Genomic DNA, 12,081 nt, shown 5'->3' with positions numbered 1-12,081 from the left:
TATAGATGTTCTATTTAGCAAATACTCAGAAATTGAAAAAATGCATTGATTTATCAGTAATGCTTAAAAACACTCATTACATTATTCATTATTATTATTATTATTATTGTGAAAAACAGTCTGCAAGTCTGAAGAAATGTTTGATTTTTAAGCCCCAAAACATATTGAGAATATGCATATTAATGTTTATAGATGGATAATTTCCGTAATAATTTCAGTAATGTTGAAAAATACCTGGGTGAAAAAGCCTTCTGAAAATCTCCTTCGACCAGTTTTCTCTTAGTTGTTTCACCATTTGTTGTCTTAACTGGATCATAGTTACTTGTAGTGTCAATCAAAAAAACAATAAATCTGAACACCATATGCCGAACAATTGTTTTGAGCATAGTGTTAGCAACAAAATCTGCTAGCTTTTGTCATGGCCACTGAAAAAAAAACAAGACTCTGAAAAAAGTGTTGACATTTAAAAATCTACATATGTAGGTTAAATAACAACTGAAAAATGCTTTGCAGTCTTAAACAAATATAAAAAGACATGTTTATATAAGTAAAAAAGTAAAGAGCAGTTGTCCCCAACTTTTTCTAACCTAGCATACAGTGCATGCTAGCAGCTAGCCAAAGTAAGTTCCTCATTTGGTGGCTTACAAAAGTAAAAAGATCTAAATTACTTTTTCTTTTTTATAGAAACAGAAAAGACAAATATCTGTAATATCCAATTGTGTATTTCAAAATCCTCAAATACTGCAAGTTCAGATATGTGCAGAGTACAAAAAAGTACCATTAATATTTAGATGTAGATTCAACACAAATCTTATAAGAATTGCACAACAACAGCTTTTTATCTCACAATCATAATTTTACTGTTTTGTAACATACAACAGAAATTAATATAAATATAAATAAATATTGTTATTGTTATTACTGGTATATATTTTTTACTTCCAAAAGAATGACAAGACAGACATCATTAGGTGACAGATTACAGGGGAGACATTAATTTACTTTTTAATTCAGTTGTTACAAAGTGCAACACATTTGTTGTATTTACCTGTAACTGGACCGATGTCAGACTTACTTCAATTTCTCTGCAGATTCTGCAGTTTCTATGGGTCTCCAATGGCTGCTTGATATTACCAAGGAATCCCAATTCATTTTGAAAAGCTAAAATTTTAAAGACAATATCTTATATTAGCCAAGAAAATGTGTAATGGAAGAGGCAGGACATGTAAGAACAAATTAAAGTATCAACTCAGTAAAGTAATATATAAGCATATACAAAAAATGTACAAAACAAATAGTACATTTAATGACAAAACCAAATACACGGACATAATGTTGAATCTAAAAACAAAACAGCAATAAATAAATAAATAATCCCTTTAGGTTATGTCAAACCACTAAATAACGTCAAACTTAAAGGACCGTACCATATGTTCATTCATTAAAATTAATCAGTCTCACCATAATGTCCATTTAGTTCTGGATTCGTCTATATGAACATCTGAGAACTCCAGAAATACCACTTAATGGACCTGGTGAAACTGCTGAACGATCTCCACGTCTCAACTTTCAAACAAACATGGACAAAAAGTCCGTAAAGTGCTCAGAAAACAATTTAAAAAAAAATAAATTGTGCAACAAACAGAAAAATTCCTCTTGATGAGGAAAATCATTTTCTAAGAATTAAATCTTTGACTACTTCCTCAACAGCTGCTTCAAGCCACCGGCTACCTCTCTTGAGCATTTTTCAAGTCTCTCTATGATTTTAAACCATAGTATAATAATTTAAAACTGATTGGAGAGTGAAACGCCTCTAAGTGCCGGAACGATCTTCTAACTATCAGGACAGTCCCCCAAGGTGTGCCTCTTGGTTGCAGCTGGGGTTAACAATGCAACTAAAGTGTACACTGAAAGAGTGAAAGAGCTGTGAGCTCAAGCAAAATGAAAGGAGAGGCAGTAAAATCAGATGTGATTGTGAGGAAAATGTATTAGAACTTAGCTCTAAGAAGAAACAGAAGGCTTCTGCATTGTTGGATGGAGATTTCAAAGCAGAGTTATCTGAATAAATCTTCACAGTGTGCATGGAGGAACGAACCAGCTGTGGTTCGGTGTACCGTGGCCAGGATCCCAGGAAGGATATGGCCAGTTTACGTTCACGTATTGGTCCGTTGCTGGGGTTTGTCATGGGTCAGTATTTACAGTGGGACCTTTTAGTGTAATTAATGATGACATTCGGCGTAACTAAAGCCTCGGTGTCATGACGCTGCATTCTTGTCATATGGGACAGTTGGACACTATGCCGCCACCGCCAAACTTCTCATTTGATCAGTTCTCTGTTTATAGAAATCTATTTTCTCAACCTGATGAAAATGAATCAGGGTCAGCCACAGAATGCTCTGCAGTACTTTCTGTCACATTCCTTTATGTAATGGCTCATTTTTGCCATCCTTCCCATATGCCACAAATACAGACAACCATGTCTCAATCTGGTTTCAGGAAGTGTTTAACTCTTCACTTTAATGAGACAGCCTGTCTGTCATATTAGCTTCAATCAAACGAGAAGATTGATATAGACCAGGCTGTAATTGCGAGCTTGCTTTCAGTCACGCTTGGTAAATACACCTAAGTGAGCAGAATGAAAGAACACTGAGTGTTTCTTATGAATGATCCACTAACTACACCTGAACTCTGAGCATCTGCAGATATCAAGGGTAGTGTGATCTTAAAGGACATTCAAAAACAGAATGATGATTACGAGCAAAGGAAAATGGATACACACATATATATCACGCAAAAAAAGAGCTGATTACTGATTATTGCTTTTCTTGTTTATGCTTGGTAGTTGCTTCACTGAGAGCAGAAACATGAGACCTTCTGGAGCCAATTCTGGTCTTCGAGAGACAGCGAGAACTAATAATCGAGGACCTTTCTCCTCATGGACAGATTGCAAACATCTACTCTCACAATATGAGTTTTCCACAACATGTCACACATTATAGAAGCTTCGTTGACAAATGAAAGTTTTTACACCTTACACACACACATACTAAAAAACTGAGGGTATTATAGACTGCTTCCACAATCTGCAGTTGGGGTAAATTTAGATAGGAGTGATGTTTTAAGTAAATACAAGGCCTCTGCGTCCCTGATAGGACTGATCGCTGGTGACACTAATATTATAATTATTTTAAAAAAAAATCTTAATATGAACGCAATGATTTATCATGGGTCATGCCTGTTCTCTTCTTGTACAGTCAGTCCAGACTGCGTTCATAATTAACTGAAACTAAATGTGTGCCCAGCTCAGAAACCCCAGCCAGGAGATGGGAATGACAATCTTGGAAATTATTGTGCCAGGCTCAGAAAAAAAAACCAACAAACACATGAGATGCAAGACAAAACAAGTCAATAAGTGAGTCCCAGAGGTACAGATAATCTTAAACTGGGAGTTTCCAGTCAAAAGCAAAGTTAATATAAACCTTTGCTTAAATCTTTCTTTCAAATATATGCAAAGACTTTAAAATGGAATTAATATATATAAGTTTTACACACACAACAGATTGTTCTATTATGACACTCGGTGTTGATTTTTCCTTTCATCTGCCCCCGTCCTACATCACCTAAACAATGAATTCAAACGGTGAAAGACCAAACACTTCCTGAAACCTGCAGCCTCAGTCGAGCCTGTTATGGAAGACGAGCATCGATCATCGATCACACTGAGCTGAAACGTGTCTCTGTGGTTAGGTGGAACCCGGCGGTGTCACTGTGAGAGGAAGTAAGCTCTTCAGATTACTGTCTCCATCCGCTTTTTAAGAAGTAACAAATAGAGCCTCTTTCAGGCTGATGACGACCATGCAGTTTGGAAACTGTACAGATTACTGAATGGACTTCATCACAAGGAACTATGTAAACTTTCAAGTCAAGTAAAAAAAAAAAAACGAAACAAAAAAACAAGACAGTACACCAAAGAAAAGATTTCAAGTGAGCAACAGCAGCATTATGATAGTGTTCCTGTTTTCACATGCTCTACGGTCTGCTCTGCAGGCAGAGACGTGCAGCAACAAGAGTTGTGCCACTGACACAAACTCCTAGCTGGTAATGAACTAAACACTCCTTGGCATTAAAAAAGTTTCTAGGAGTCAACCAATGTCTGCGTGTCGCTGACAGAACTCTTCCTCTGAACGTCTCAGGGCTACCATTGTCACAAACAGACCGTAGAAAAACAGTAGCTTATTACAATATAAATACTTGAATAATAAAAAGATAAGGGGTGCTTGATTCACTTTACCTTGATGTTTCCCCTCCTGAGACTGTTGAGGCGTCTGAAGTGGTAAATCAAGCACCCCTCAGATAGCTCAGAGATCTGAAAAGGACTTTCAAACATTTATTGTATGTACACGGTCAAAGTGTTGGGACAGCAAGCTAAAGTTAGTCTTTTTCTTTTTGCTGGTGTCGTTATTGTGGCGCACTCCAGTTTATCATACTGCAGATGCCAAAAACACAACTTGAATGAACAGCAAGGCCAATCCCCTCAAGATCACGTCTGAATGACAAATGCATATTTATACAACAGATGGACCTACAGTATTAAAGACTAAAGGCAAGTATCAAGGCATTATCACTTTGTCCTGTCCGAACTCTGAAAGCACTTCTAGTCAGACAACAAATTGTAAGACACATTAATGAGCTGTGAAGACAAACTTTGTTTAACGCACCAATTGTACCTGCAACACCGTGAACATTTACATGAGCTCAAATGATAATTTTATATAGACCAAGTGTTTATCTAAACTTTCTGAATGTTTGAAATCGGTAAGGGTTCAGAACATTTAAGGATTATTACAGTTAAGTTATTTCATCATATTTGTTGGAAAAAAAACCCATTGAGTTAGACTGCTGAATAATAACAAAGCAGCTCCCCAAATTGTAAAAATAGCAGTCCCCCAAATGGCCACTTGGGGCTGGCTCCAAAATCAAGTCAATGCCCACTGAATCCAACATTAAAATGCTTTTTTAATTTTAAAGATTTGATTTTGGTAGGGTGGATCATCAAACATCGATAGTATTGATACCAACCCCGCTATTGATACTAGCGTGATAGAATGGATACTTTTGTTTCCACTATGTAGCCCACTGAATTGTGATAAACAAATTATGTTTTTGGAAATGAAAAAATAAACCTCCAACATGCACCATGAAAAATGTCTGAAAACTTTTGTGTTGACCGTCACATCTGTTTTATTTTGATGTGACCAAAAGGTGAAAGGTGTGTTTTAATTAGAGATGGCACGATACCACTTTTTAATGTCCGATAACGATTCCGATATCATAAATTTGGATATCTGCCGATACCGACATGAATCCGATATAGTGTATTTTGTAATCAATAAAACTTTTTTTTTTATAAATATCTTGCTGCATTTTGTAGAAGTTCATACTCAAGTTTTAAAAAAACAAGAGACTGAAGTTATTCAGTTATACCTGTATGCAAAAAATACACTCCACCCAAAACATTTTATAGTTCAGCAACACTGATCAATCTAATAAATTTAAACCTACACCATCCTCCCTATTCTGGTATTTTAAAGAGTACTTAGTGGAAATATTAAGCAACCTAACTAATAGGGTTGCCAACTCCCAGCAAAAATATTAGGGAACCACCCCTCGCCCTCCACCTCATGATGCTTAATCGACATAATCAACTTTAATGCACGTGTAAAGCAAATGCACAGAAATCAATTATTTTTCTACAATAATTAAATAGATTCAACATCTTTCTTCAACAGAATTGCAGACTGCACAGATGGTACCTTCCCAAAGGAAAAAGTACTATAGCTTACTAGGATGTATATTAGACTTAATAGTTACTATATACAATAATGTATTTCTATACATTTAATCAGATGACCACTTTGGTTGTAAGATTCAGATAATTATTTATTCAAAGTTTTTAAACATAACTAAGTGATTTATGTTTAAAATCCTGCTTAAACGTTTTAAAAAAAAATAACTTACTGAACTGTAAAAATTTTAAAAAAGGAATATATGACATAACAAAGAAAAGTATTTCCTTGTGCCCCCCTTTTCCCTGTTAATGTCCAACCTGGCCCCTGACAAAACTTTGCTAGACCCGCCCCTGCACAGTTACCAGCTGTCAGCTACATAGAAAAGGATCCTGGTGTTATTTGTCTCTCAGAAACAGTTCATAACTTCAACTCATTCATGTCACCTAAAAGGTAAACCTGTTTCTCCATCACCTGTTCAGCTCTGATGATTCAGTAAGGACATCTCCTGGTTTCATCTTCATGTTTCCCTCTCACCACATAACCAAACCAATATCATGACCAGCAGCTTTACAGCTGTGGCTCCAGCAAACATCAGCTGATACTAGAAATTAATATTAAATACATTCTAACAACAGCTTATCACGCTTAAACGTGCTGCTGTTGTTTACCCGCTGGTCTCCTCTTTCTGGCACAAAGTGGGCGATAAACAAATAAGAAAGACGGGACTTGCGACAGAAAAGCCGATCAGCTGATCATGATCAGTTTCATGTTTGAAGTAATAACAGGAGAGGGAAGGGGAGCGAATGAGAGAAGTAGATGCAACTGTGGAGCAAAGACAGAATAACTCCAGCTTTGTGTCTATTTTTTTAATTCTAGCTGAAGTACCGGACAAATCGCTGCCTTTTCACCTCAATATGGAACTCCAATGGCCAGTCCAGCTGTGGCTCACTATATCAGTTGTTAAGCTTAACGTGGAAATACTCTGCAAACATTCAGGGATGAACTTACACACTTACTTTTCTGGAATAGTTTTCTCTGAGATCAAATGCTGCAGTTAGGAAGCATGTACCGAGGCTCCAAATGCGCCAACAGACCGCCGACAGGTCTCGCAGACAACAGCCGCTCTGTCACGTGACACCTACTACTCCCATGCGACAAGCTGGGTTACGCCAAGTAGCGCGTTTTGTGAGGTGATTTTGTGATACTTCGTATCGGATTACATTTTTTATTTCCCTCCGATATCCGATCCAGTAATTTAGGTCAGTATCGGACCGATACGTAATATCGGATCGGTCCATCTCTAGTTTTAATATATTGTTGAAAGTAAAAGTCACAGTGATTTAGTGGTCATTAAAATGTGCTCTGGATTTGCATTAAGGAGTTAATGATTTAATGATTCATCTGTAGGGTCATGACAAACTACTGCATTCTGTACACTAGTGTTAGTTAGCTGTGTCGCTTTGTAGCAATTAAAACCAAAAATCTGAAGTGTTTCCAAATAATGATAACGATGATCCGCTTAAAGCATGCCGGACATTTGAATTTTATATTGACATCTGGTCTGTGTAGTTCATGTTTTGTTGTTACTCGTCCAGGTTACATCCAGGAACAATCCAGGAAGCTGTGATTGGCACATGCAGGCAGTGATTCAGTGAGCACTTGATTTGCAGGTGATACATTTTAGCTGTTAGGAGCCAAAACTGTGATCAAGATTAAAATGTAATTAACTGCAGCCCTAAGAACGGTGTTCAAAAAAGCACCGTGTAGAGTTACTCTCATTATTAATCAGAGTCTTCATATTGATTTGTAGATTTTAAATACAACAGGATACATTTTCACATCGCTTGGCAACCGGTAAATCTTAAAAGAATGAGATGGAATCATTAAAAGCACCAGCTTCGCCATCAATAAACATGCTACTCCCTTTGGGAAATCTCTGCAGAGCATGCCACGCATTTAAACTTCAGTGTAATATAAATTATTAAATTTTAATTCAGAGGACATTAATTCTTTCTAACTTGTAATTTTCTTCACATTGGGTAGCATGAGAGCTCATACAAATGGCCACTTTTGCAGAATAGCAGATGACATAAATGTAAAAGACAAATCGTTGTATACTAATGTTTCATGTCACCTCTTTCTGCCATGCACACTTTCATGATGAAGCACTGATAAGCCACACTGCTCATCGTGCTCACCACGTATGGAAGCCCTAAGGTTAAATTCACTCAGCAATGCACACGACAGATGGGAGTGCTGCAATGAGGAGAGGACGTCTCATATTCATGTCGCCCAAATGACTGTGAAAACCTGCAGTTTGATCGCTGTCCAACTTTAGCTCTCTGTCCCATTACTTCCTTTTTTTGACACAGTTGGGATTTAGCGAGTCAGAAAGTGAAGTATTGGGCGTACAGCTCCTCTTCTTTTGTGACGTATTCTTTGCTTTTTCCTGGATTCATCCGCGCAGGGTCCGATGGTGTCGCAGAGTTGGCTTCAGGAAGGCTGAGGGAGGGAAGAAAAACATCTGTTAGAATAATGAGGAGGCAGAAGCTCGAGGACAGAGAAATGCTCTGTCAGGAATTCACAGGCTTACAGATGTATGCAATCAGATGGTCACAGATTTTTAGCTGACAAGCTCGGGAGCTTCACAGAACAGAAAATAATAGTGATTGCCTTGTTTGTTGTGATCGTTGGCAGCAGCCACTGTCAGAGCATAATGGGGGAGATCCAGTGAGTGCTCCTACTCGATGTCATACAAGTGAAGAAGTGGTGGTGTAATGTCCAAAATCCAGCATGGACATAGACTTAGACTGCCCACATTTAAGGACACATGCACAAAGGAGAGCTTGGGACTAAAACACCAAACCTAAAATTATAAATAACGCAAACTTCAAATCACCAAATCCTTTTTCTACATCCTGAATTGGACATGCCACCAGTGTACCATGATGAGGTGGGATGCTCATTCACAAAATAAGTCTAAAAGAGAAGCAATAGGACCTTTTTGCTATCAGGTAGCAATGCTGACCCCCTTCCCTCTGGAAACTGGGGCAATCGTGGCTCAAGAGTTGGGAGTTCGTCTTGTAATCGGAAGGTTGCCGGTTCGAGCCCTGGCTTGGACAGTCTCGGTCGTTGTGTCCTTGGGCAAGACACTTCACCCGTTGCCTACTGGTGGTGGTCAGAGGGCCCGGTGGCGCCAGTGTCCGGCAGCCTCGCCTCTGTCAGTGCGCCCCAGGGTGGCTGTGGCTACAATGTAGCTTGCCATCACCAGTGTGTGAATGGGTGGATGACTGGATATGTAAAGCGCTTTGGGGTCCTTAGGGACTAGTAAGGCGCTATATAAATACAGGCCATTTACCATTTACCTAACATAACTGCAATATTGGATTTTTAAGATCAATATCAATACTCGCGATTTAAAAAATCTGATATTTTGACATATCAGCCGATATTTTCTTTCAGGCATACAATATGCGAACAGATTTCCTTAATGTTTGAGTGGTTATTTATTTACTTGTTTATTCTCTCCCAAGTGTGCTCTGATTACCTGCAGATTGCCCTCTAGTGGACAAACTTTTTAATGTCAACACTCTTACTATGGTAAAGACTTTTTCTCCTGTCTCTTTATTTTTGAACATTTATAAGCCATTACAAATGCAAATACTGACATACTGACAAATAGTTAATATCGGTTTATTTATTGTCTTGCCTGTAAGTTTTTTCATTGCTTATTCTGCAGATTTTGTGGAAGATACTTTGCAACCCACCTCCACCCCTCTGATACAGTCACCATGCTTTCCTTGAATGTGTTAGCAGAAGAATGGAGTCCCAGAGCAGAGTGGTTACTGCCAAATGTAAATCACTGTAGATGTAAATGTACGGACACATATGTATATTACTCAGGTGCTTCAGTTTCCATGCTATTCCTGAGCCTGCAATCAGTGCACAGGTCAGTGGAAGTTTGGACATGTTGCATAAAGCTTGGGACACTTTAAATGAACAAAAACAGTTTTTGTTATAGTTGGCTGCTCCTTTTAAGGATCCATGGCATAACGGGTGGTGGCAATGATTGGTAACTGTTTAGATATAGCAAGATTGCACAATACGAGCACAAAAGAAGCAGTAAAGTAAAAAAACAACACAAAAACATGACAGACTTCAGCTTTAAACTAAACTGCAGCTCGATTACGAGATGGGAAAAAGTTGGAGAACTTTCAAACAAAGTCTGCGGTTCAGCTGCAGTTTATACCCTCGAGCCTCAGACCTTCCAATGATTTCTAATCAACGGCCGCAGCAAACAGAACTCCTTCATTTGTTTGTCCACTGCCTTCTGTGGAGAGAACAAAGCCCAAAACTATTTCTTATTTCTTTCTCTTTCAAGTTTTACATTTGCAAGTTGCTGCAAAGCTTTCAAAGCAATCATTTGTTTGCCTCTTTGCTTCACTCCCAGTTTAAAGTCCCACTGAGACTGATTTGTAAGTGCACTGTCTCCGGGTTGGTTCTCATCTTTTTGTAAAATATTTTTTACGAGGATTTACAGTGCATTTCAAAGATGATTCTGTCTTTGATTGCACCACATTGAGAAAATGAAAAATGTGATGTTAATGTGCGTAATGTATCAAAAAGAGATTACATGTTCACTATTTTTGGGTGTTGACCCCGATGTAATGGAGCGAGGCTGCAGTGTTCCGTGAAATGAAAAGATCAATGCTGCACTCGTATTAGCTCGGGCCTAAATTAAAATGATAAAAAGTAGAGAACAGAAAGAAAAAGAAGTTGTCTCTCATATTTCATCTCTGGACATTGTCAGAACAAAAGGAAAAAATAGGAGTAACAGCTGGTCCATAAGTGCTGATCAAATATAAACCTCACCTCGGTTGAGGGTGAGGGGGTGAGGACAGAAAGGAGGGAAACTAAGAAGTGAGGTGAAAGATTGGGATAGTGGAAGCAGCAGCAGACATCACATAATTCACTGCTTGAATATGTGAAGTGAAGGTGAACGGTGGGCAGCAGTAGCAGAAATGCACTTTAGTTCTCACCTCCCGAAGCTCTGCAGGCCCTGATGCTGCACCACAGATTCCTGAGGATGAGGAGCATGAGGAAGAGCAAGGCTTGGCATGGGATGATGTGGAGGATGAGGAGAAGAAGGAGGAGGAGGAGGAGGATGCTGAGGAAGAGGAGCAGGAGGATAAGGGCTGAATAGGGGAAGGGGTTTCCTAAGTCGGGGGAGGGATCTCTGGAGGGGGGAGTTAGGAGGCGCAAAAGGGCCTCCTGATCCTACCTCCTCCACCTCCCGTCCCTCCTCTTCCTGTCCTTCATGAGTCATGGTGGGAGGGCTGACGAATCGGAGAGCTGAATGGCTAGGAAAGCTGGTGAAGCGGTGATCTGATTGGCTGCCTGTTTTTGACTACAGACACACATAGAGAGGCGAGACATGAATGCCGGCTATCTTTAGCTAACTCAGATCAAACTACTAACTGGTTTTAACAACGTGCCTGTCATGCTGTGTAGTTTCCATGGTAACCAAAGTGGTTAAAGCTATTAGCATCATCTCAGATAATGACCTTTAACCTAAACTTGCATCCCTGCCTAAGCAAATCCAGTGAAGAGCAGGAGTAAAGTGCTTATACGCATCTTTCAAATTCCAGTCTACTAAGTGTGATCAAAAGTTCTGTGATTCCACTCATAAAAAGCGGAAATCTTACCTGATTTAAAATGAACTGTGATCCTCTTCAAGGAATCTCCTCGTGCAGGTCTGGACTAACTCCAGTACCATTCCTGGTATTTTAAGATTACGTCCTATTCGATTCAGGTATTAATGTTGGATCTCTTCCACTATATCAGTTTCATTTTACGACAGAGGGAGTCCAAACTAACTAGTGTCATACAAAGTTTGCATTGGTATGGCCAATAAAACTGTTTTCAGTGCACTTTGAGTGGGTATATTAAGGTACACCATGTTTTTCTCCCTCAGATGTGTCAACACTGGGAAAAAAAGAGAAAAGCACGCTCCTGGTGTTGGTTGTGACCTGATGTACCACATCTTCTTATAGCTGGAGACCCAACTCATCACCAGTGATGATGTTCATCCAAAAAGGTTGGTGAGTTTGACACAGAAGTTGAGATTTTTGTGTGCAAAAAAATTGCAGAGACCACAAAGTGGTCAGAACACGGCACCCAGTGATCTAAAAGTCCAAGTTAGAAGTAGACCAGAGGTGCACAGTGGGAGAGCAGGAATATTTCATCTGGGATGTGTGGCTTTTATTTTTTTGTTTGTAAAGCTTATAGAACT

The 12,081-nt window shown here is 38.9% G+C and overlaps 1 protein-coding gene across 2 annotated transcripts in view; it reads right to left on the bottom strand.

Annotated features, from left to right (window-relative positions):
- Positions 1-749: 749 nt before the first annotated feature.
- The window catches only part of LOC147302520 (protein FAM184A-like), a 78,468-nt gene continuing 67,136 nt past the window's right edge, over positions 750-12,081 (bottom strand). The window contains exons 23-24 of one of the 2 annotated variants that reach the window (XM_086282681.1): positions 10,829-11,196; positions 750-8,291 (exon numbers count right to left, since the gene is read on the bottom strand). In XM_086282681.1, the coding sequence (XP_086138807.1) occupies positions 8,177-8,291; positions 10,829-11,196 (483 nt within the window). In that variant the 3' untranslated portion in view covers positions 750-8,176. The remainder of the gene's footprint in view (positions 8,292-10,828; positions 11,197-12,081) is intronic. The other variant, XM_086282682.1, reaches the window with a different exon arrangement.

The sequence above is a fragment of the Aulonocara sp. 'chitande type north' Nkhata Bay genome, linkage group LG23 (assembly GCF_057382095.1).
Source record: "Aulonocara sp. 'chitande type north' Nkhata Bay isolate Kocher_YH1m ecotype deep benthic linkage group LG23, A_spYH_male_GT1.1, whole genome shotgun sequence".
Classification (NCBI taxonomy): domain Eukaryota; kingdom Metazoa; phylum Chordata; class Actinopteri; order Cichliformes; family Cichlidae; genus Aulonocara; species Aulonocara sp. 'chitande type north' Nkhata Bay.
The sequence above is the reverse complement of the archived record's forward strand: the minus strand, read 5'-3'. Positions and strand labels throughout refer to the sequence as shown.